Genomic DNA, 25,229 nt, shown 5'->3' on the forward strand with positions numbered 1-25,229 from the left:
CACCTACCTCCTGGGTGAGACTGTTGTATCGTGCCCTATGGGTAGTGTCTGGACCAATGATGTGAGCTCAAGGTATTTCCGGTTATATAGGGGCACAAGGCAAGGTTGCCCACTGTCCCCTCTGTTGTTTGAGCTAGCGATTAAGCCATTGGCCATTGCACTTAGATCGTCAGGGGAGTGGAGAAGTATTGGGGAGGTGGTGAGGAGCGTATGGTGTCCCTTTATGCGGACAATTTGTTGTTGTACATTTCTGATCCTCTCGCTAGTGTGGGAGGGATGATGGGGCTGTTGAGGAAGTTTGAATCCTACTTGGGGTACAAATCAAATGTGAGCAAGAGCAAAATCTTCCCAGTGAATCCCCTGGGGAGTGGCGCAGATTTAGGGAGGCTGCCGCTAAAGCTGGCCAAGACGAAGTTTAGATATTTAGCGATTCAGGTGGCGTATGCCTGGGCTCTGTTACACCAATGAACTTGGCCAGTCTGGTAGAGTTGGTGAAGGGGCACTTGAGATGGGATGCCCTCCCACTTTCCTTGGTGGTGTAAGGGTTCATTTACTCCACACGCGGTGGTCTCGGCTATCACTCTTGGATGTGAGTGTCTCTGTCCTGCAAGTGGTGGTAAACTGTGGAAATATCACACTGGGCCGACTTCAAAGTGAGCGTTTTCGAGGCGCCCAGACCTTTATGGTTCTAGACTTCGGAATTATGTTCTGACTCTGTGATTCACCAGAACGAAAAGAGAGATGAATGGGTGACACAAAAAGCCACATTTTATTCAGGAAGGGAAAAAGTCAACCAGACCAGTCAATATACACAGGCACAACCAGCTACTAATATGGAAGAAATAAAGGACTGTAGCGGCACAACAAATATCTTTAAATTTACACAGATTTACACAATTCCCAACCACCCTTCCTCAACACCTAGCTAATTGGGGATTTCAGGGGACTGAAAGGATATACTCACCAATCCTGGGGTCGAGTTCATTTTAAAGTCTTTTCAGTTGTTTGGAGCAGTCGAAGTTGATTGATTGCTGGTGTCTTCTGTCGGTCCCTGGGTCATAGATTTCACAGATTTCATAGTCTTCACTTCTTTCTTGCCCACCAACTAACTGAGTTCTCGCTCTTCTCCCTGCTCTGTGCTTCTGCTCTGAGTCCAATATTTTAAAAGAAGCGACCTTTACAATTTTGGCTGGCTCCTGGCTGATGGGGTGAGGAATGGTTCAGGATGGCCTGCATGAGGTGTTTTTTTTAATATAAATTTAAATTACCCAATTTTTTTTTCCAATTAAGGGGCAATTTAGCGTGGCCAATCCACCTAGCCTGCACATCTTTGGGTTGTGGGGGCGAAACCCACGCAAACACGGGGAGAATGTGCAAACTCCACACGGACAGTGACCCAGAGGCGGGATCGAACCTGGGACCTCAGCGCCGTGAGGCAGCTGTGCTAACCACTAGGCCACCGTGCTGCCCCTGCATGAGGTGTTAACCGTTTTCCCATCAGGGTGGTTTACACGAGAAAGGCCGGGACTCGAACCTGTTGGAATCTTGTAGACTTCCTGGAGTCACCAATGTGCTCCCCCAATGTTTTCCAGTTTCGAACCAGGGCTAACCGGCCTGATTTGCATAACTATCTGGCTAGTTGTGCCCATGACCCATAGTCCCGTTGTCATCTTCCAGATGGGTTTGATCAGGTTGTGTATTTCTGTGTCTGCCTGCAGCCATTTTGAGCCCATGTGGGTTTTTTATACATTAAATTTTTAAGTTGTCCGTATTTCATTTAAAATGTCCATTTTCCAGCCCAGTCGTGGTTCAATGTTCCTGTATCATATTGACATTGGCCAAAGGTGGATTTATCTCATCTTACAGTGGGTAGAGTGCACCCGGTCAAAATGAACGTTCTACATAGAAGATAGGAGCAGGAGGAGGCCTTTTGGCCCTACGAGCCTGCTCCGCCATTTATCAAGATCATGGCTGATTATCCACCTCAATAGTCGAATCCTGCTTTCTCCCCCATAACCTGTGATTCCATTCACCCCAAGTGCTATATCTAGCCTCCTGTAATACAATATTCAATGTATTAGCATCAACTACTTCCTGTGGTAATGAATTCCACAGGCTCACCACTCTTTGGGTCAAGAAATATCTCCTCATCTCTGTCCGAAATGGCTTACCCTGAAACCTCAGACTGTGACCCCTGGTTCTGGACATACCCACCATCGGGAACATCTTCCCTTCATCTGCCCTGTCTAGTCCTGTTAAAGTTTTATAAGTCTCTATAAGATCGCCCCTCATTCTTCTGAACTCCAACGAGAACAATCCCAACCTAGTCAATCTCTCCTCATATGACAGTCCCGCCATCCTTGGAATTAGTCTGGTAAACCTTTGCTGCACTCCCTCGAGATCAAGAACATCCTTCCTCAGAAAAGGAGGCCAAAACTGCACATAAGAGTCTAGGTGTGACCTCACCAAGGCCCTGTATAATTGCAACAACATATCCCTGCTCCTATACTCGAAACCTTTCGCAATGAAGACCATCATCCCATTAGCCTTCTTTACCACCTACTGCACTTGCATGCTTACCTTCTGCGACTGGTGCACATTATTTCTCTTGGCCAATCTGTATGCTTCTTCCTTGGATCAGATACTATTTCTAATTTCCTTTGCAAGCCATGGATTGGCCTTCTTACCCATTTTGCTTTAATGACAGACAGGAATGAACAGTTGCTGCAGTTCCCCCATAGGTGGTTGATGGCAAATGTTCATCCTGGAGTTCAGTTACTAGTGGTGTACCGCAAGGATCTGTTTTGGGGCCACTGCTGTTTGTCATTTTTATAAATGACCTGGAAGAGGGTGTAGAAGGATGGGTTAGTAAATTTGCAGATGACACGAAGGTCGGTGGAGTTGTGGATAGTGCTGAAGGATGTTATAGGATACAGAGGGACATAGATAAGCTGCAGAGCTGGGCTGAGAGGTGGCAGATGGAGTTTAATGCGGAAAAGTGTGAGGTGGTTCACTTTGGAAGGAGTAACAGGAATGCAGAGTACTGGGCTAATGGCAAGATTCTTGGTAGTGTAGATGAACAGAGAGATCTCGGCATCCAGGTACATAAATCCTTGAAAGTTGCCACCCAGGTTAATAGGGCTGTTAAGAAGGCATATGGTGTGCTAGCCTTTATAAGCAGGGGGATTGAGTTTCGGAACCACAGGGTCATGCTGCAGCTGTACATAACTCTGGTGCGGCCACACCTGGAGTACTGCGTGCAGTTCTGGTCACCACATTATAGGAAGGATGTGGAAGCTTTGGAAAGGGTTCAGAGGAGATTTACTAGGATGTTGCCTGGTATGGAGGGAAGGTCTTACGAGGAAAGGCTCAGGGAATTGAGGTTGTTTTCGTTAGAGAGGAGAAGGCTGAGAGGTGACTTAATAGAGACATATAAGATAGTCAGAGGGTTAGATAGGGTGGACAGTGAGAGTCTTTTTCCTCGGATGGTGATGACCAACACGAGGGGACATAGCTTTAAATTGAGGGGTGAGAGATATAGGACAGATGTCAGAGGCAGTTTCTTTACTCAGAGAGTAGTAGGGGTGTGGAACGCCCTGCCTGCAACAGTAGTAGACTCGCCAACTTTAAGGGCATTTAAGTGGTCACTGGATAGACATATGGATGAAAATGGAATAGTGTAGGTCAGATAGGCTTCAGATGGTTTCACAGGTCGGCGCAACATCGAGGGCCGAAGGGCCCGTACTGCGCTGTAGTGTTCTATGTTCTATACGTTCCTTGAATGTTTGCCATTGCCTATCCACTGTCATCCCTTTAAGTAACTCTTTCCAATCTATCAAGGCCAACTCACGCCTCATACCTTCATGGTTTCCTTTGTTAAGATTCAGGATCCTAGTCTCTGAATCAACGACTTCACTCTCCACCTTGATAAAAAAAATTCTATCATGTTATTGTCGCTCATCCCCAAGGGGTTTCACGCAGCCAAATTGGCAAAGGTCCCTTCTCATTAAACAGTTTCCAGTCTAAGATGGCCTGCCCTCCAGTTGGTTCCTCATATTGGTCAAGAAAACCATCCCGCATGCACCCCAGGAATTCCTCCTCTACGGAATTGTGGCTAATTTGATTTGTGCAGAGTATCACCCATGATCACCGATATTCCCTAATCACATACATCTCTAATTTTGTGTTTAATGCCATTCCAATATCGCCACTGCAGTTTGGGGGTCTATATATGACACCCACTAGTGTTTTTTGCCCCATGGTATTTCTCAACTCTACTCATTGTTATGGGCCAGGGTTTAGAGAACCCCAAAGTGTATCATGGAGTTCACCTGACCCACAACTTTTAATAGATTGTGGTATGGGGAGCGCACAGCCCACTCTACAGGTGTGGTACAGCAGAAATGGAAAAGTCTTTTTTAAAGCAAAACAATGTTTATTCTATGAACTCAAGTTAACCTTTTTAAAACATCTTAGCAACCATCAATTCAAATACAACCCCCAAAAAATACAACACTAAGTAATCCTTAATAACTTCCCAAACATCCAGAAGACAAAAGAAACACCTTTTAACAGAAGCACATCAGCTTTACATTCACTACTGAGAACATTTATAATTCTGAATTCACCAAATGATCACGAGATAGTCTTTTCATGACAGAGAGAACAACAGTACACCTGCTTTGTCTGGCTTCAGCTCCAACACTGAAACAAACCAAAAAAAACACAGACACACCCAAGCTTTTCTCAAAGTGAAACTAAAAAGCAGAGTCAGAGCTCAGCTCCACCCACACTCTGTCATCACTGCAGTAAAATGAGCAGCCAAACATTCCTTAAAATGAAATTCTCATGACACCATACAGACTCCACATTGTCAGAGCTAATATCTTTTCACTATTGTGTTAATTTCCTCTTTAACCAGCAGTGCCACAACACCACCTTTTATTTTAAGCCTGTCCTTCCTAAATACTGAATACCTTGAGACATTCATTTCCCATCCCTTGCCCCCCTGCAGCCAAGTCTCCGTAATCCCAATTATGTCATACCCATCTGCGCGATTAGTTCATCCACTTTATTGCAAATGCTTCTTTTACCACGACCAGTGATAAGTTTACCGACTAAACCTCGCATCCGACGTGGACTTCTGAGGTCCCTGCGATCACCTATGGCTCCCCGATATAGTTCGCCAGCCGGGCGGCAGTATCTCATAATGCCAAGTCCCGTATCCCTGAGTGAATTTGGACGTATGTGCGGCGGATGATCACAGAAACTGCGGCTCCAGTATCAAGCTCCATCCGTATCAGTGGAGAGTTAGTAAGTATTGTGTTACACCTGGCACAAAGGATGATGGTTGTGGTGGGTGGAGGTCAATCATCTCCACTCCAGGGCATCACTGCAGGAGTTCCTCAGGGTAGCGTCCGAGGTCAAACCATCTTCAGCTGCTTCATCAATGACCTCCCTTCCATCAAAAGGCAGCAGCAGCCAGGTTCATGGCACCGTGGCTGGCTCTGCTGCACGGCAGGGCAGGAAGAAAAATGGCAGGGCTATAGTGATAGGGGACTCGATCGTAAGGGGAATAACAGGCGGTTCTGTGGACGCAATCAAGACTCCAGGATGGTATGTTGCCTCCCTGGTGCAAGGGTCAAAGATGTCTCGGAGCGGCTGCAGGACATTCTGGGGGGGGGGAGGGTGAACAGCCAGCTGTCGTGGTGCACATAGGCACCAACAATATAGGTAAAAAACGGGATGAGGCCCTACAAGCGGAATTCAGGGAGTTAGGAGTTAAACTAAAAAGTAGGACCTCAAAGGTAGTAATCTCAGGATTGCTACCAGTGCCACGAGCTAGTCAGAGTAGGAATGTCATGATAGATAGGATGAATGCGTGGCTCGAGAGATGGTGCAAGAGGGAGGGATTCAAATTCCTGGGGCATTGGGACCGGTTCTGGGGGAGGTGGGACCAGTACAAACCGGACGGTCTGCACCTGGGCAGGACTGGAACCGATGTCCTAGGGGGGGTGTTTTCTAGAGCTGTTGGGGAGGGTTTAAACTAATGTGGCAGGGGGATGGGAACCGATGCAGGAAGTTGGAAGGTAGTAAAACAGGGACAGAAGCAAAAGGAAGTAAAGGGAAAAGTGCAAGGCAGAGAAGACATAGTCAAAAATCTAAAAGGGCGACAGTACAAGGTACAGTGACTGAGGGGAGCTCAGTGAATAGGCCCAGTAATAACAAAAGGAATAAAACTGGAGATGTTAAGATTCAAAACAGGTAAAAAAACCAACATAAGTGTACTTTACCTGAATGCTCGTAGTATTCGGAATAAAGTAAATGAGTTGATGGCACAAATCATCGTAAATGACTATGATTTAGTGGCCATTACTGAAACATGGTTAAAGGATGGTCACGACTGGGAGTTAAATATCCGAGGGTATCAAACTATTCGGAAGGACAGAGTGGATGGTAAAGGAGTTGGTGTAGCTCTGTTATTTAAGGATGACATCCGGGCAATAGTAAGGGATGGCATCGGTGCTATGGAGGATAAGGTTGAATCCATTTGGGTGGAAATCAGGAATAGTAAGGCGAAAAAGTCACTGATAGGAGTAGTCTATCGGCCACCAAATAGTAACGTTATGGTGGGGCAGGCAATAAACAAAGAAATAACTGATGCATGTAGAAATGGTACAGCAGTTATCACGGGGGATTTTAATCTACATGTCGATTCGTTTAACCAGGTCGGTCAAGGCAACCTTGAGGAGGAGTTTATAGAATGTATCCGCGATAGTTTCCTAGAACAGTATGTAATGGAACCTACAAGGGAACAAGCGGTCCTAGATCTTGTCCTGTGTAATGAGACAGGATTGATTCATGATCTCATAGTTAGGGATCCTCTCGGAAGGAGCGATCACAATATGGTGGAATTTAAAATACAGATGGAGGGTGAGAAAGTAAATTCAAATACTAGTGTTTTGTGTTTAAACAAAGGAGAGTACAAGGGGATGAGAGAAGAACTAGCTAAGGTAGACTGGGAGCTAAGACTTTATGGTGGAACAGTTGAGGAACAGTGGAGAACCTTCCAAGCGATTTTTCACAGTGCTCAGCAAAGGTTTATACCAACAAAAAGGAAGGACGGTAGAAAGAGGGAAAATCGACCGTGGATATCTAAGGAAATTTAGGGAGAGTATCAAATTGAAGGAAAAAGCATATAAGTGGCAAAGATTGCTGGGAGATTAGAGGACTGGGAAATCTTTAGAGGGCAACAGAAAGCTACTAAAAAAGCTATAAAGAAGAGTAAGGTAGAGTATGAGAGTAAACTCACAAAGAGTGGAGATTAATGGGTGTTTCTCTGGTTGGCAATCAGTAGCTAGTGGTGTCCCTCAGGGATCCGTGTTGGGCCCACAATTGTTCACAATTTACATAGATGATTTGGAGTTGGGGACAAGGGCAATGTGTCCAAGTTTGCAGATGACACTAAGATGAGTGGTAAAGCGAAAAGGGCTGAGGAAGTCTGCAGAGGGATTTGGATAGGTTAAGTGAATGGGCTAGGGTCTGGCAGATCGAATACAATGTTGACAAATGCGAGGTGATCCATTTTGTTAGGAATAACAGCAAACGGGATTATTATTTAAACGATAAAATATTAATGCATGCCGCTGTGCAGTGTGCTAGTGCATGAGTCACAGAAAGTTGGTTTGCAGGTGATTAAGAAGGCAAATGGAATTTTGTCCTTCATTGCTAGAGGGATGGAGTTTAAGACTAGGGAGGTTATGTTGCAATTGTATAAGGTGTTAGTGAGGCCACACCTGGAGTATTGTGTTCAGTTTTGGTCTCCTTACTTGAGAAAGGACGTACTGGCGCTGGAGGGTGTGCAGAGGAGATTCACTAGGTTAATCCCAGAGCTGAAGGGGTTGGATTATGAGGAGAGGTTGAGTAGACTGGGACTGTACTCATTGGAATTTAGAAGGATGAGGGGGGATCTTATAGAAACATTTAAAATTATGAAGGGAATAGATAGGATAGATGCGGGCAGGTTGTTTCCACTGGCGGGTGACAGCAGAACTAGGGGACATAGCCTCAAAATAAGGGGAAGTAGATTTAGGACTGAGTTTAGGAGGAACCTCTTCACCCAAAGGGTTGTGAATCTATGGAATTCCTTGCCCAGTGAAGCAGTCGAGGCTCCTTCATTACATGTTTTTAAGGTAAAGATAGATAGTTTTTTGAAGAATAAAGGGTTATGGTGTTCGGGCCGGAAAGTGGAGCTGAGTCCACAAAAGATCAGCCATGATCTAATTGAATGGCGGAGCAGGCTCGAGGGGCCAGATGGGCTACTCATGCTCCTAGTTCTTATGTTCTTATGTTCTAAGTGGGAATTTTTGCTGATGACTGCACAATGTTCAGCACCATTCGCTACTCCTCAGCTAATGAAGCAGTCCATGTCCTGGACAATATCCAGGCTTGGGATGACAAGTGGCAAGTTACATTCACGTCACACAAGTGCCGGGCAATGACCATCTGCTACAAGAGAGGATTTAACCATCACACCTTGACATTCAATCCGACAGCGAGTAATTTACCTCCTGATGCCCCCCCAAAGCCTGTCCACAGTCTACAAGGCACAAGTCTGGAGTGTTATGGAATACTCTCCACTTGCCTGAATGAATGCAGTTCCAACAAGGCAAGAAGCTCAACACCATCTAGGACAAAGCAGTCCGCTTGAGTGTTTCCCCCTTCCACAACATTCATACTCTCCACCACCAACGAACAGTGGCAGCCCCCTGTGTACCATCTACAAGATGCACTGCAGTAACTCACCAAGGTTCCTTAGAGAGCGTTCCACGACCATTACCATCTAGAAGGATGAGCAGTAAATACCTGGGAACCCCACCACCTGGAGGTTCCCCTCCCAAGTCACTCACCACCCTGATTTGGAAAATATATCGCCGTTCCTTCACTGTCGCTGGGGCAGCATCCTGGAACTCCCGCCCTAACAGCACAGTGGGTGTACCTACACCTTTGGGGCTGCAGCAGTTCAAGAAGGCAACTCGCCGCCACCTTCTTAAGGGCAACTAGGAATGGGAAATAAATGCTGCCCTAACCAGCGACGCCGACATCCCCAAATGAATTTGAATTTGAAAAAAACAAATGAGCTCCGTAAACGGGTGGGTGTGGGCCGGGCACGAGAAACCCTTTGGGGAGTAGGAGGTGGAAATAGTAAAGAGAGTAAATCAAAACTTTTCTACAGTCATCGTTTCCGAGTGGTCACTTGCCTGAGACTTTACATTGGCGACAAGGATTAAGTGGAGCTGCAGGAAGCGCCATTTCCTCCAAACTAGGCCCACCCCTTTGGGCCTCAGGAGGCCACCATTCAGGAAACAGATAATCTCGAGGCATTCGACGCCGGGACAAGGGATAGGACCCAGTACTTGAGTGAAAGTGCTACTTTTCTCATCTGAGTACCATCGTCAGAGGCGACAGACAGTGACCCTCCTCATGGTTTGTGGCGCGGACACTTACAGCATAATCAAAAATATAAGTTTTCCCGACTCACCTGACACCCGCCCGTTTGTTTTTTTTCAAATTCATTTGGGGGATGTCGGTGTCGCTGGTTAGGCCAAGTGCGGCCTTACCAAGGTTCTATACAACTGTGGCATGACTTGCCAGTTTTTATACTCGGTGCCCCGTCCATTGAAGAGACTTCTGATCCTGGACTCTCGGCACATGTAAAACCCTAACTGGTACTTTATTGTGGACATGGCACTGAATCCTCTTCCTTTTTTTGTGTATGCATGCATCTTTTTATTTAATCTTAGCACGAGTTTGCTATGCAAGTTATTCATTGGAACACTCCAGATTAAAGGGTTGGGAAATTACACCAGGTTAATTGGACCCACCCTCCTCTCTTTAACAATATCCTGTCATTGAGAAGGGTGTGGAGTCATTGAATCTTGGTAGGATTGGAAATAGGTGGGGATTGGCCATTAAAAATTGTTCCGTAGTGTCCAAAGGTTATAGAAATATAGAAAGTAGAAGCAGGAGGAGGCCATTCGGCCCTTCAAGCCTGCACTGCTATTCATTATGATCTCGGCTGATCAACAAGTTCAATACCCTGATCCCGCCTTCGCCCCATATCCCTTCATCACGGTAGAACAGTGGTTAACACTGTTCCTTCACAGTGCCAGGGCTCCTGGTTTGATTCTCGGCTTGGGTCACTGTCTGTGCAGAGTCTGCACGTTTTCTTTGTGTCTGCGTGAGTTTCCTCCGGGTTCTCTGGTTTCCTCCCACAAGTCCCGAAAGACGAGCTTGTTAGGTGAATTGGACATAAGAACTAGGAGCAGGAGTAGGCCATCTGGCCCCTCGAGCCTGCTCCCCCATTCAATGAGACCATGGCTGATCTTTTGTGGACTCAGCTCCACTTTCCGGCCCGAACACCAGAACCCTTAATCCCTTTATTCTTCAAAAAACTATCTATCTTTATCTTAAAAACATTTAATGAAGGAGCCTCTACTGCTTCACTGGGAAAGGAATTCCGTAGATTCACAACCCTTTGGGTGAAGAAGTTCCTCTTAAACTCAGTCCTAAATCTACTTCCCCTTATTTTGAGGCTATGCCCCCTTGTTCTGCTTCCACCCGCCAGTGGAAACATCCTGCCCACACCTATCTTATCCATTCCCTTTATACTTTTATATGTTTCTATTAGATCCCCCCTCATCCTTCTAAATTCCAACGAGTACAGTCCCAGTCTACTCAACCTCTCCTCGTAATCCAACCCCTTCAGCTCTGGGATTAACCTAGTGAATCTCCTCTGCACACCCTCCAGTGCCAGTACGTCCTTTCTCAGGTAAGGAGACCAAAACTGAACACAATACTCCAGGTGTAGCCTCACTAACACCTTATACAATTGCAGCATAACCTCCCTAGTCTTAAACTCCATCCCTCTAGCAGTGAAGGACAAAATTCCATTTGCCTTCTTAATCACCTGTTGCGCCCGTAAACCAACTGAACGGGACATTCTGAATTCTCCTTCTGTGTACCCGAACAGGTGCCGGAATGTGGCGACTAGGGGATTTTCACAGTAACTTCATTGTAGTGTTAATGTAAGCCACAATAAAGATTATTATTATTATCCCTTTAGCCCCAAGAGCTATATCTAATTCCTTCTTGAAATTATGCAACGTTTTGGCCTCATCTACTTCCTGTGGTAGCGAATTCCACAGATTCTCTGGGTGAAGTAATTTCTCCTCACCTCAGTCCTAAAATGTCTTGAACCTGTCCCTTATCCTCAAACTATGACCCCTAGTTCGGGAATATTCTTTATGTGGGGTTATGGGGTTACAGGGATTGGATTGGGCTGGAGAGTGGGCCGAGGTAGGGTGCTCTTTCAGAGGGTTGGTATAGACTCTGGGCTGAATGATCTCCTTCTGCACTGTAGGAATTCTATGATTCAATGAAATCATAAATATAATGTAAAAATTTAAACAAATGTACATTTTTTAAACATAAACTGTATCATGAAATCAAAAACATAAAAATTGAGTGGTGGTTAATAGTGGCTATTATGATAGAAGGTTCTGAAGAAGAGTCATATTGGAGTTGAAATGTTAACATAGTTTCTCCCTCCTCTGATGCTACCAGACCTCTTATGTTTTTCCAGCATTTCATTTTTATTATTAATGGCAGATTAAGCTTGTGTTTTGCTCGTGTTATACATTTTGCATATCTAATTCCACTTTTTCTCTAGAATTTATTGGTTTCACTGATTGTTGTCCTTTTGCTTCCTTCCAGATTAATTGTGGCATTGTCGGTAACTCTAGGCATGTTTCTAATTGAGCTGCTGGGCTTCTTCTCTGGAGTCTCCATGTTCAACGGCACCCAGAACCTAATTTGTATCCTTCAGGCAGTCACAAAGCACTTCGAGTAAATTGTGAATATTACTGTCTCGGACCAGATAGATTGAATGGCATTGTCTCTGAATTTCTATGCTTTTCTATGAACTTACCTCGTCATTGATGACTGGAGTTATAGGACACTATTTAATGGAAAAAAGTTTTAAGTGTCATTCTGGGCGCGATTGGAGGGGTGTTTTTCGACAGCTGCGTTGGTGAGATTGCGGCCCGTATTTACTGGCGCTTAGTGCTGGAAATGAGACCCCCGAGCTTCTTGCTGGCTGTCTCGCCATCTGATTTGCCAGACTCGAGCCTCAGCGTCTTGCCGTTAACAAGGGAGAGCTGTTTTTAAACGCTCGCTCATCACTCACTCCCAGATTTGAAGATGCTGACCTGGCCAGGCTTCTCAACGTTGTGGATGCGACTGTTGTTCTCCCTAGGCTGTTTGGGAGGCAGTGGCTGTCAGTGCAAGCAGCATGACCAGGAGAACCACCATCCAACGCAGGAAGAAGGCCAGTGACCTCCACCAAGTTGCAAGGGTAAGTTACCACCTCTCTCCTGACATCAGTTCTGTCTGCCACCCCTCAAATTCCCCCCCCCCCCCAACCCCCCAAATTACTGCTGATACTGTGCAACCTACCCACATATCCGATCTTTGTGATTGCCCCTCAGCACCTATCAGCACAAACCCTTCATGTCCAGGTGCGGTGCCTATACATGCCACCTACTTATAGACCCCCCCCCCCAAGCGTGGGAACCCATCAAGCGTACGGATTACAATGCCTTCTCTTAGTCCCCGCAGGAACAGAAAGCCCAAAAGCGGGAAAGGGCTATGGGGTGGTGGACTACCAGAGATTCAGGTTCTCAACCCCGATAAAGAATGGGCCATGGCGCAAGGTTGACCAAGGAGAGAGCAGTCCCCAACAGCGAGATTGGAATGCACCGTAATGGTGAGGATCCTCTGCCCTTTCACTCAGATCACCTGTCTCAAGTGATTTGATCATGTCAGACAAAATGATCCTGTCTACTCACTGACCACATGTCCAATGTCTCGCAGGATCTCCATCTGGTGGGGCCGGGCCATCCGGAATCATTTCTCTTCCCCGCCCCCCCCCCACCACCCAAGAGACCACCTCGGAGGAGACCCCCATTGACCCGTTACAGCTATCATCCCCACCTTCTACTAACCCAGAGACATACACCTTTGAGGGCAACATTAGTGCACAGGCTTCTGGGCACATTCTGGTGAGCACCACACAGTTGCTGATGCACATCAGATGGAGGCATGAACATCCAAAGCTGAGTCCCAATCAAATGCCGAGCCTCTGATCAAGATTATCCCAGAGCTGATGCACATGATAGAACACAGTTTTGTGTGATTCATGAGGGAATGTCAGCGACATTCCAGCGAGTGCATTGCCGATTAGAGGAGTTCCAAAGACTACAGGTGCAGGAGATGATGCCGACAATGCGTGGCATTGAGGCCAACACTGCTAGGGTGGCGACCGCAGTTGAACACCTTCAGCACAAAGTCCATGTTTTGAGTGGTAATGCCCAAGGCATGGCTCACTCTGTGACAATCATGGCTGAGGGCCTCGACATCATGTCCCAGTCGATGAGGGACATGTCCAGACGCAGGTGAACGTTGCTGAGGCACTACAGAGCATCTGAAGAAGCATCACTGAGGGCGGCGGTACCATGGTACAGACAATTGGGAACCGCCAGGACTGGCAGAGCTAGATGATGCAAAGCCTGTAGAGCTCACTCCAGCTGCCCCTCCATCACATGTAAACCCTCAAGACCCTACAGGCACATTCAAGACTGAGGAAGCGCTGGAGGCCAACCCGAGTGCCACCGAGGCGATGCCGGCGGTTTCCAGTTCTTCTGAATTCCCCCTCCTGACACCGACACATCTTGAGGGCAGCAGGCAGAACAGGGTGGCATAGCGATGCCGGCGACACCAGTAAGTCAGCTGGTGCTCCAGGCGCTCCAGAGGATGTCTGCCATGGGCATCAAAAGTCACAGGGCACGAAAAACGGCAGGCTGCTTCCACTTCGGATGTGCATTCTGGGGACACACCTAGACGTAGCACTGGACCACGAAAGATCAAGAAGAGAAAGGATCACTGAGTGGGCACTATCTGTAGCTGGGGGGAATGGAAATGTCTGATGTTCAGAATTAAAAACATGTAACACCTGACGTATGTGAAGCCTCTGTCATGTCACAGTGAGCCTGCCTGCACACCCACCCCCTGTTGCCTTCTGCTCCCCCTGCTTCCTGGGTGCAGTGGTCCAAGATCAAACGTACCCAACGCAGACCCCGTTCAGAGGATAGATGTGAACGTGTGAGCGCTCTGTCATCAAAATGACAGGAGTCAGACATTAGCACAAACTGAGGAACCACCAGAGCTTACCTCACATCGAGTTATCATCACTCTCCTATCTTTTATATTGACCCGCTGACAGTCCCATCACCCTGGGGTGATGTACAAAGACCCTTGGAGGTTGGAACAGGGCGGGGGAGGGGGGGGGGGGGTTTGTGGTGTGGGAGTGTCGGGGAATTGGGGGAAGGAAGGAGGGAAATGGGAGGAAGGAGGGATTAGTTGGGAAGGGGGAATTGGGTTAGGGGATTTGGGGTGAAGGAGGGATTTGGGGCAAAGACAGATTGTATGCTGACGGACAAAGCCTCGTCCTATGAAAATCAGGAAAATGTGTTGCATCCCTGGTCCTCCAGGCATATTGAACCCTTGCCGTTACTTGTCCTCCATCCTCCGGCACCGCCTGCAGCTCGTCCTCCGGCCCCTCCTGATCCACCTTCTGCTTAGACAGGGCCTCATGTCCCTTCCCTTCCCAGCATGTTGCCCTACTGCTGTGCCAGATTGTGAAGGGCATAGACCACCACAAAGCGAGTGACCCTGTGGGGGATTTACTGCAAGGCACCACCAGAATGGTCCAGGCATTGGAACTGCATTTTGAGCAGTCCAAAGCGCCGCTCAATGACAGCTCGGATGGCCACCTGGGCCTGGTTATATTGGGTTTCCCCCTCAGTCTCTGGCCTTGGCACTGGCTGCATCAGCCAGGACCTCAGTGGACGCTCCTTATCGCCCAAGAGCCAACCTGGGATGGTCCTCGAAGACTCTGGGACCTCCCAAGTGTCCCAGGACGTAGCTGTCATGCACGCTCCCTGGAAACGTGCACACACGTGCATGATCTGGAGACTGTGATTGCACACAATGTGAACATTAAGAAAGTGGAACCCCTTCCTGTTAATGAAGGACACACGGTGATGCCCATTGCGCGCAAGGCGGCATGCGTGCCATAAATTACACCCTGGCGGAGAATCCTGCAGCACAGCCATCTTGGTGGGCCTGGTCCAGTTCAAAGTTGATATGGTCTGATGCCCAGCATACAGGGCATCTGTAACCTAATGCTTTGTACTTGTGGGCTGCAGCTTGGGAAATTCTGCACAAGTCTTCACTCAAGTCCACCAGCAATCTGCAAATGCATTTCTTCAACACGTCATCAGGTGGCCCATTTGGATCGCCAGGTCTTCTTGCTTAAAACCAGATTGCCCTCTGGATTCATACATCCCCCTGAGCCCAGTGTTCCAGTACCAAGGTATCTTAGAAAAAAATGTCCTTCTTTCCGGCAACAGAAAAGGAAGGAAACAGCAACAGCAGCCCCAGGCATTTGGAGCCACAAGCTGGAGCAAATAGCAAATACAACCCGCAGCTGTGAAGTGCTCTCATAACTAACAAGCACAACTCCTCATTCAGCTGTGAAGTTTGAGGCTGCTCACAGTCAAAGGGATTTAAAGTGACCTTCAGCATAGAACAAGAGCAAGGCTCTATCTTGGAATTGTTTACTAGGCAGCAGCTGTAGTTGTCCCACTGTTATGGGTATCCACAATATTTAAAGATGGCTTGATGGCCTCTCGTACAGAAGGTCGCCAACCCTCCCCGAGAGGTCTCCCACCTCTCCGAGCCCAAGGGCAGCAGCTCCAGTGCCCTTGAGCAGCATGTCGGTAAATGGAATCTCATCTCAGTTCCCCTCAGCAGCTATTGCACCAGCTTCACGTTTTTAAAAACAAATACTAAATGACACTCACGTGATTTCTTGCTGGGCAGTCGGTTAGTTCCCAGGAGGCTGTTGCATTCAACTTCGATCACGCTAATTAATGCAAATGCGGGTTAATGATATGCTCACCATATTTGGGCGTGATCCGGAACTCGCCAGTGGGAGTGGGCCAGCTAGACAGCAAACGATTCGTGCCCAACGCAAGTTTCGATTTTGATCTTTCCCGCTATTTAACCGGCGTACCCAGATCTGCGCCGAGCACAACATGGTGATTAAATCCCACCAATAGTGTCTGATTTACCTTATTCCATAGCTATCTGGTCAAGCATTCAGTGAATCTATTGGGCGTTTTTAGCTTCCCTGTTTTTCAGTTTTAATTTTATCCTGTGACATTTTAAGTGGCCACTTTCAGGAAGATTGAATCCCACTTTGTCGACTTGGGTTACTGACCTCCATTTCCAGTCTATTCAGCCTCTCAGCATAGCTATTACCCTCCAGACCAAGCAACATTCTGGTAATATCTCCCCTGCACCCTCTCCAAAGCTGGTAGTATGGCTACCAGAATTGTGCGCAATATTCCAAGTCCGGCCTTACCAAGGTTCTATACAACTCCAGCATGATTTGCCAGTTTTTATACTCCATGCCCCATGCAATGAAGGTAAGCTTTCCGTATGCTTTCTTGACTACCTTGTCTAAGTGTTGCCACTTTCAAAGATCTGTGGACATGCATGCCCAGATCTCTGACTTTCCATATTCCTAAGAGATTTGCCATTTACGGTATATTTGATTTGATTTGATTTATTGTCGCATGTACCGAAGTACAGTGAAAAGCATTTTTTCTGCGGCCGAGGGAACGTACGTACATAGTAGACAAAAAGAATAATCAACAGAGAACATTGACAAATAGTAAATCGACAAAGTGATTGGTTGCAGTGCGGAACAAGGTGCCAAACAAAGCAAATACATGAGCAAGAGCAGCATTGGGCGCACATTTCCCCTCTATGTTAGATCTACCAAAATGCATCGCCTCACATTTGCCATTTCACTGCCCAAGTCTCCAATCTATCTCTGTCCTGCTGTATCCTCTGACAATCCTCAACACTATGTGCCACTCCACCATCCTTGGTGTCATCTGCAAACTTACTAATCAGAGCAGCTACATTCTCCTCCAAATCATTTATATATACTACAAACAACAGAAGCCCCAGCACAGATCCCTGTGGAACACCACTAGTCACAACCTTCCATTCCAAAAACACCCTTCTACCCTCTGCCTTCTGTGACCGAGCCAGTTCTGCATCCAGCTTACCACCTCACCTCTGATCCCGTGTGACATCACCTTTTGAACCAGCCTGCCATGAGGCACATTGTCAAAAGCTTAACTGAAGACCATGTAAACAACATCCACCGCCCTCCCCTCATCAATCATCTTCGTCAACTCCTGAAAAAACCCATCAAGTTAATGAAGCATGACCTCCACTTCACAAAACCATTTTGTCTATCGCTAATTAATCCATTTGTTTCCAAATGGGTAAAAATCCTGTCTCTGAGAATTCTCTCCAATAATTTGCATACTACCAACGTGAGGCTCACCGACCTATAGTTTCCTGGATTATCCCTGCTACCTTTCTTAAACAGTGGTACCACGTTAGGTATTCTCCAGTCCTCTGGAACCTGACCTGTCGTCAATGAGGATACAAAGATGTCAGTCAAGGCCACAGCAATTTACTCCCTTGCTTCTCTCAGTATTCTGAGGTACATCCCATCCATCCCAGGAGATGTATCGACCTTAATGTCTTTTAAAACACCCAATACTTCCTCCTTTTTGATGTCAACATGACCTAGACTATCCAAACACCCTACCCAAGGATCACCTTCCACAAAGTCCTTTCCTTTGGTGAACACTGATGCAAAATACTCATTTAGTACCTCGCCCATTTCCTCCCCCACTGTCCTTAAGTGGTCCAATACTTTCCCTGGCCACACTCTTTTTACATATGAATAAGAAGCTTTAGGATTCACCTTAATCCCACTTGCCAAGGACTTTTCATGACCCTTCCTAGCCCTCCTAATTTCCCCCTTAAGTACCTTCCTACTTTCTTTATACTCCTCAAGGGTTTCGACTGTCCCCACCCTTCTAGACCGTACTTGGGTGGCGACCATTAGCCGACGCTGAAATCAATAAAGGGGATTGGGCGGAGAATACGTTCCGATGCCGAAATTGCGACAGGTGCCAATTTGACACCAAATCGCAATGCTCCAGCACCTCAACAGCAGCATCAATGCATTCCGGAACACACGTACAGTAGACACCATTTGCTTATCATAATGGGCCCGAATTGGTGTTCTCTGAGGTCTCCACGATTCTCCGCCTCCGATGGGCCGAGTTCCCGACGGCATTTCATTTCCATAGTTTGCTGAAATTTTTGACGCTGGCTGGGGGAATAGTGGGGAGTGGCCAGGATGTCAGCTGTGGGGTTGGGTGGGCATGGAACACCATTGTCGAAGCCAGCAAGGCAGCCCTGCAGCTGCGCACGTGGCTAACAGCCCACTGCGCCAGTTTTTCAGTTGTAATAGTCCACGGATTCTGTGTTAGTGTCAACACTTAGTCTCAGGAACGGAGAATACCGTCCCTATTTCTTTTTGACGAGGACAATATCCTAGCGTTCAGCTACCAATCCTGCCCTTTCTTTAACCACCTTTCTGTGATAGCCACAATACCACAGTTCCAAGTACTAATCAGTGCTCTAAGTTCATCTGCCTTACCTGCAGTACCTCTGACGTTGAAACAAATACACTTCAGACCCCTGAGTTTGAGCAGGCAGGGTGATGTTGTTGTTCTCTTATTTTTGTTCTCTATTTCCCCTTCAGTTATTACACCTTCTAAGCGAACGCTCTGGTCCCCCCCCCCCCCCCCCCCCCCGGCTTAAATCTTCCCGAGTGATTTCAGCACACCTCCCAGCCAGGATATTTGTGCCCCTCCAGTTTAGATGCAACCCCTTATTCTTTTACAGGTCCCACCTGCCCTGGAAGAGATCCTAAATGTCCAGAAATCTGAAACCCTTCATCCGATACCACCAGTTTAGCCACGTATTTAGCTGCACTATCCTCTTATTTCTAGTCTCACTGGCACGTGGCACAGGGAATAATCCTGAGATTACAATCTGTGAGGTCCTGATTTTTAGCTTACTGCCCAACTCCCTGAACTCTTTCTGCATGACTTCATCGCTTTTCCTGACTATGTCATTGGTACCTATGTGTACTACGACCACTGGCTGTTCACCCTCCCCCTTCAGGATGTCCTGTGTTCCTCCAGAGACATCCTTGACACTGGATAGTGTGGATAGTACGTATAGAGAGGTGATCACACCTCAGGCTCCGCAGGCAGGAAGGGAATGGGTGACCACCAGACAGAGCAAGAGAGCGAGGCAGGTAGTTCAGGAGTCTGCTGTGGCCATTCCCCTGCAGGACAGGTATACCGCTTTGGATGCTGTTGAGGGGAATAGCCTCTCAAGGGAAAACAGCAACAGCCAAACTTGTGGCACCACGGTTGGTTCTGCTGCAGAGGGGAGGGGTGATAAGTCTGACAGTAATAGGGGATTCAATTGTAAGGGGAATACACAGGCGTTTCGGTGGCTGCAAACGAGACTCCAGGATGGTATGTTGCCTCCCTGGTGCTGGGGTCAAGGATGTCTCGGAGGGGGTACAGGACATTCTGGAGGGGGAGGGTGAACAGCCAGTGGTCGTGGTACAAGGAGCTAGGAAGGAAGTTAAGAAATCGGACCGTGAAGGTAGTGATCTCAGGACTACTCCCGGTGCCACATGCTAGTCAGAGTAGAAATGAAAGGATATATTGGATGAATACGTGACTGAAGGGATGGTGTCAGGGGGAGGGTTTCAGATTCCTGGGGCTGGGACCGGTTCTGGGGGAGGTGGGACCTGTACAAACTGGACAGGTTACACCTGGGCAGGACTGGAACTGATGTCCTAGGGGAGCTATTTGCTAGAGCGGTTGGGGAGTGTTTAAACTAATGTGGCAGGGGGATGGGAACCGATGCAGGAAGTTGAAAGGTAGTAAAACAAGGGCAGAAAACAAAAGGCAGTAAGGGGAAAAGTATAAGTAAGAGAAGCCATCGTCAAAAATCAAAAAGGGCGACAGTACAAGGTACAGTTACTGAGGGGAGCTCAGTGACAAGGCCCAGTAATACTAAAAGGAATAAAACGGGAAGTCAAAACATAATGGAAAGCGACATGGCAGATTGTTACATGAAGATATGGGTTCAACGACAAGGAAAATTAGGAGAAACGTTAAGAGGAAAAATAACTTAGGAGAGGTTACTGATCAAGGTGTTAAGATTCAAAACCGAGGTATAAAAGCCAACATAGGTGTACTTTACCGGAAGTATTATTCGGAGTATTCGGAATAAGGTAAATGAGTTGATGGTGCAAATCAGCGCGAATGACTATGATTTAGTGGCCATTACTGAAACATGGTTAAAGGATGGTCACGACTGGGAGTTAAATATCCAAGGATAAAGTTGAATCCATTTGGGTGGAAATCAGGAATAGTAAGGCGAAAAAGTCACTGATAGAAGGAGTCTATAGGCCACCAAATAGTAACATTATGGCGGGGCAAGTAGTAAACAAGGAAATAACTGATGCATGTAGAAATGGTACAGCAGTTATCATGGGGGGATTTTATTCTACATGTCGATTGGTTTAACCGGGTCAGTCAAGACAGTCTTGAGGATTTATAGAATGTGTCCGCGATAGTTTCGTAGAACATTATGTAATGAACCTACGAGGGAACAAGCGGTCCTAGATCTGGTCCTGTGTAATGAGACAGGATTGATTAATGATCTCATAGTTAGGGATCCTCTCGGAAAGAGGGATCATAATATGGTGGAATTTAAAATACAGATGGAGGGTGAGAAGGTAAAATCAAACACTAGTGTTTTGTGCTTAAATAAAGGAGATTACAGTGGGGTGAGAGAAGAGCTAGCTAAGGTAGACTGGGAGAAAAGACTTGATGGTGAAACAGTTGAGGAACAGTGGAGAACCTTCCAAGCGATTTTTCACAGTGCTCAGCAAAGGTTTATACCAACAAAAAGGAAGGACGGTAGAAAGAGGGAAAATTGACCGTGGATATCTAAGGAAATCAGGGAGAGTATCAAATTGAAGGAAAAAGCATACAAAGTGGCAACGATTAGTGGGAGGCTAGAGGACTGGACATCTTTAGGGGGCAACAGAAAGCTTCTAAAAAGCTATAAGAACAAAAGAACAAAGAAAATTACAACACAGGAACAGGCCCTTCAGCCCTCCCAGCCTGCGCCGATCCAGATCCTTTATCTAAACCTGTTGCCTATTTTCCAAGGATCTACTTCTCTCTGTTCCACGCCCGTTCATATATCTGTCCAGATGCATCTTAAATGATGCTATCGTGCCTGCCTCTACCACCTCCACTGGCAAAGCGTTCCAGGCACCCACCACCCTCTGCGTAAAAAACTTTCCACGCGCATCTCCCTTAAACTTTCCCCCTCTCACCTTGAAATCGTGTCCCCTTGTAATTGACACCCCCACTCTTGGAAAAAGCTTGTTGCTATCCACCCTGTCCATACCTCTCATAATTTTGTAGACCTCAATCAGGTCCCCCCTCAACCTCCGTCTTTCCAACGAAAACAATCCTAATCTACTCAACCTTTCTTCATAGCTAGCACCCTCCATACCAGGCAACATCCTGGTGAACCTCCTCTGCACCCTCTCCAAAGCATCCACATCCTTCTGGCAATGTGGCGACCAGAACTGCACGCAGTATTCCAAATGTGGCCTAACCAAAGTCCTATACAACTGTAACATGACCTGCCGTATATAAGGAGCAAGACGGTAACTAGAGAAAGGATTGGCCCACTCAAAGACAAAATAGGGAATTTATGCGTGGAGTCAGAGGAAATGGGTGAGATTCTTAATGAAATTAAATGAAAATCGCTTATTGTCACGAGTAGTCTTCAATTAAGTTACTGTGAAAAGCCCCTAGTCGCCACATTCCTGCGCCTGTCCGGGGAGGCTGTTACGGGAATTGAACCGTGCTGCTGCCTTGCCTTGGTCTGCTTTCAAAGCCAGCAATTTAGCCCAGTGAGCTAAACAGTACTTTGCATCGGTATTCACTAAGGAGAGGGACATGACGGATGTTGAGACTAGGGATGGATGTTTAAGACCTGCTTGTACTCAATACCCCGTCCGATGAAGGCAAGCATGCTGCATGCCTTCTTGACCACTCTATCGACCTGCATTGCCACCTTCAGGGTACAATGGATCTGAACTCCCAGATCTCTCTGTACATCAATTTTCCCCAGGACTCTTCCATTGACCATATAGTCTGCTCTTGAGTTAGATCTTCCAAAATGTATCACCTCGCATTTGCCTGGATTGAACTCCATCTGCCATTTCTCTGCCCAACTCTCCAATCTATCTATATTTTGCTGTATTCCCTGACAGTCCTCCTCGCTATCTGCAACTCCACCAATCTTAGTATCATCTGCAAACTAGCTCATCAGACCAATTATACCTTCGTCCAGATCATTTATGTATATCACAAACAACAGTGGTCCAATTATGGATCCCTGTGGAACACCACTAGTCACCTTTCTCCATTTTGAGACACTCCCTTCCACCACTACTCTGTCTCCAGTTGCCCAGCGAGTTCTTTATCCATCTTGCTAGTTAACCCTGAACCCCATGCAACTTCACTTTTTACATCAACCTGCCATGGGAAACTATATCAAACGCTTTACTGGAGTCCATGTATATGACATCTACAACCCTTCCCTCATCAATTAACTTTGTCACTTCCTCAAATAATTCTATTAGGTTTGTAAGACATGACCTTCCCTGCACAAAACCATGCTGCCTATCACTGATAAGTCTATTTTCTTCCAAATGTGAATAGATCCTATCCCTCAGTATCTTCTCCAACAGTTTGCCGACCACTGACGTCAAGCTCACAGGTCTACAATTCCCTGGATTATCCCTGCTACCCTTCTTAAACAAAGGGACAACATTAGCAATTCTCCAGTCCTCCGGGACCTCACCCGTGCTCAAGGATGCTGCAAAGATATCTGTTAAGGCCCCAGCTATTACTCGCTTCACTTAGTAACCTGGGATAGATCCCATCCGGTCCTGGGGACTTGTCCACCTTAATGCCCTTTAGATACCCAAAACCTCCCCCTTATGCCGACTTGACCTAGAATATTTAAACATCCATCCCTAGTCTCAACATCTGTCATGCCCCTCTCCTTGGTGAATACCGATGCAAAGTACTCATTAAGAATCTCACCCATTTCCTCTGACTCCACGCATAAATTCCCTATTTTGTCTTTGAGTGGTCCAATCCTTTCTCTAGTTACCGTCTTGCTCCTTATATACGAATGAAAGGCTTTGGGATTTTCCTTAACCCTGTTAGCCAAAGATATTTCATGACCCCTTTTAGCCCTCTTTATTGTGCGTTTGAGATTTGTCCTACTTTCCCGATATTCCTCCAAAGCTTCATCAGTTTTGATGAGAATATAAAGAAGAGTAAGATAGATTATGAGAGTAAACTTGCTCAGAATATAAAAACAGACAGTAAAAGTTTCTCCAAATATATAAAACAAAAAAGAGTGGCTAAGGTAAATATTGGTCCTTTAGAGGCTGAGAAGGGAGATTTAATAATGGGAGATGAGGAAATGGCTGAGGAAGTGAACAGGTTTTTTGGGTCGGTCTTCACAGTGGAAGACACAAATAACATGGCAGTGACTGATGGAAATGAGGCTATGACAGCTAAGGACCTTGAGATGATTGTCATCACTAAGGAAGTAGTGATGGGCAAGCTCATGGGGCTAAAGGTAGACAAGTCTCCTGGCCCTGATGGAATGCATCCCAGAGTGCTAAGAGATTCCTATGGAAATTGCAAATTCACTAGTGATAATTTACCAAAATTCACTAAATTCTGGGGTGGTCCCGGCGGATTGAAAATTAGCAAATGTGACACCACTGTTTAAAAAAGGAGGTAGGCAGAAAGCGGATAATTATAGGCCAGTTAGCTTAACTTCGGTAGTCGGGAATCTAACATCAAGGAAGAAATAGCGAGGTATCTGGATGGAAATTGTCCCATTGGGCAGACGCAGCATGGGTTCCTAAAGGGCAGGTCGTGCCTTACTAATTTAGTGGAATTTTTTGAGGACCTTACCAGTGCAGTAGATAATGGGGAGCCAATGGATGTGTTATATCTGGATTTCCAGAAAGCTTTTGACAAGGTGCCACACAAAAGATTGCTGCATAAGATAAAGATGCATGGTGTTCAGGGTAAAGTAGTAGCATAGATAGAGGATTGGTTAATTAATAGAAAGCAAAGAGTGGGGATTAATGAGTGTTTCTCTGGTTGGCAATCAGTAGCTAGTGGTGTCCCTCAGGGTTCAGTATTGGGCCCACAATTTTTCACAGTTTACATAGATGATTTGGAGTTGGGGACCATGTGCAATACGTCCAAGTTTGCAGACGACACTAAGATGAGTGGTAAAGCAAAAAGTGCAGAGGATATCGGAAGTCTGCAGAGGGATCTGGATAGGTTAAGTGAATTGGATAGGGTCTGGCAGATGGAATACAATGTTGACAAATGTGAGGTTATCCATTTTGGTAGTAATAATAGCAAAAAGGATTATTATTTAAATGATAAAATATTAAAACATGCCGCTACGCAGAGAGACCTGGGTGTGCTAGCGCAAAAAGTTGGTTTACAGGGCAACCGGTGATTAAGAAGGCAAATGGAGTTTTGTCCTTCATTGCTTTTGGGATGGAGTTTAAGACTATGGAGCGTATGCTGCAATTGTATAAGGTGTTAGTGAGGCCACACCTGGAGTATTGTGTTCAGTTTTGGTCTCCTTCCCTGAGAGAGGACGTACTGGAGCTGGAGGGTGTGCAGAGGAGATTCACAAGGTTAATACCACAGCTGAAGGGGTTGGATTATGAGGAGAGGTTGAGTAGACTGGGACTGTACTCGTTGGAATTTAGAAGGATAGGATAGATGCGGGCAGGTTGTTTCCACTGGCGGGTGAATGCAGAACTAGGGGGAATAGCCTCAAAATAAGGGGGAGTAGATTTCGGACTGGGCTTAGAAGGAACTTCTTCATCCAAAGGGTTGTGAACCTATGGAATTCCTTGCCCAGTGAAGCAGTTGAGGCTCCTTCATTAAATGTTTTTAAGGTAAAGACAGATAGTTTTTTGAAGAATAAAGGGATTAAGG

At 46.4% G+C, this 25,229-nt stretch overlaps 1 protein-coding gene across 2 annotated transcripts in view; it reads left to right on the forward strand.

The window, feature by feature from the left end:
- The window catches only part of tmem107l (transmembrane protein 107 like), a 98,978-nt gene that overhangs the window by 44,435 nt on the left and 29,314 nt on the right, over positions 1 to 25,229 (forward strand). For both annotated transcript variants that reach the window (XM_038779512.1, XM_038779513.1), the window contains exon 4: positions 11,776 to 11,876. In XM_038779512.1, coding sequence (XP_038635440.1) covers positions 11,776 to 11,876 — 101 coding nt within the window. The remainder of the gene's footprint in view (positions 1 to 11,775; positions 11,877 to 25,229) is intronic.

Source organism: Scyliorhinus canicula, chromosome 19 (genome assembly GCF_902713615.1).
Source record: "Scyliorhinus canicula chromosome 19, sScyCan1.1, whole genome shotgun sequence".
In the NCBI taxonomy this organism is placed as follows: Eukaryota; Metazoa; Chordata; class Chondrichthyes; order Carcharhiniformes; family Scyliorhinidae; genus Scyliorhinus; species Scyliorhinus canicula.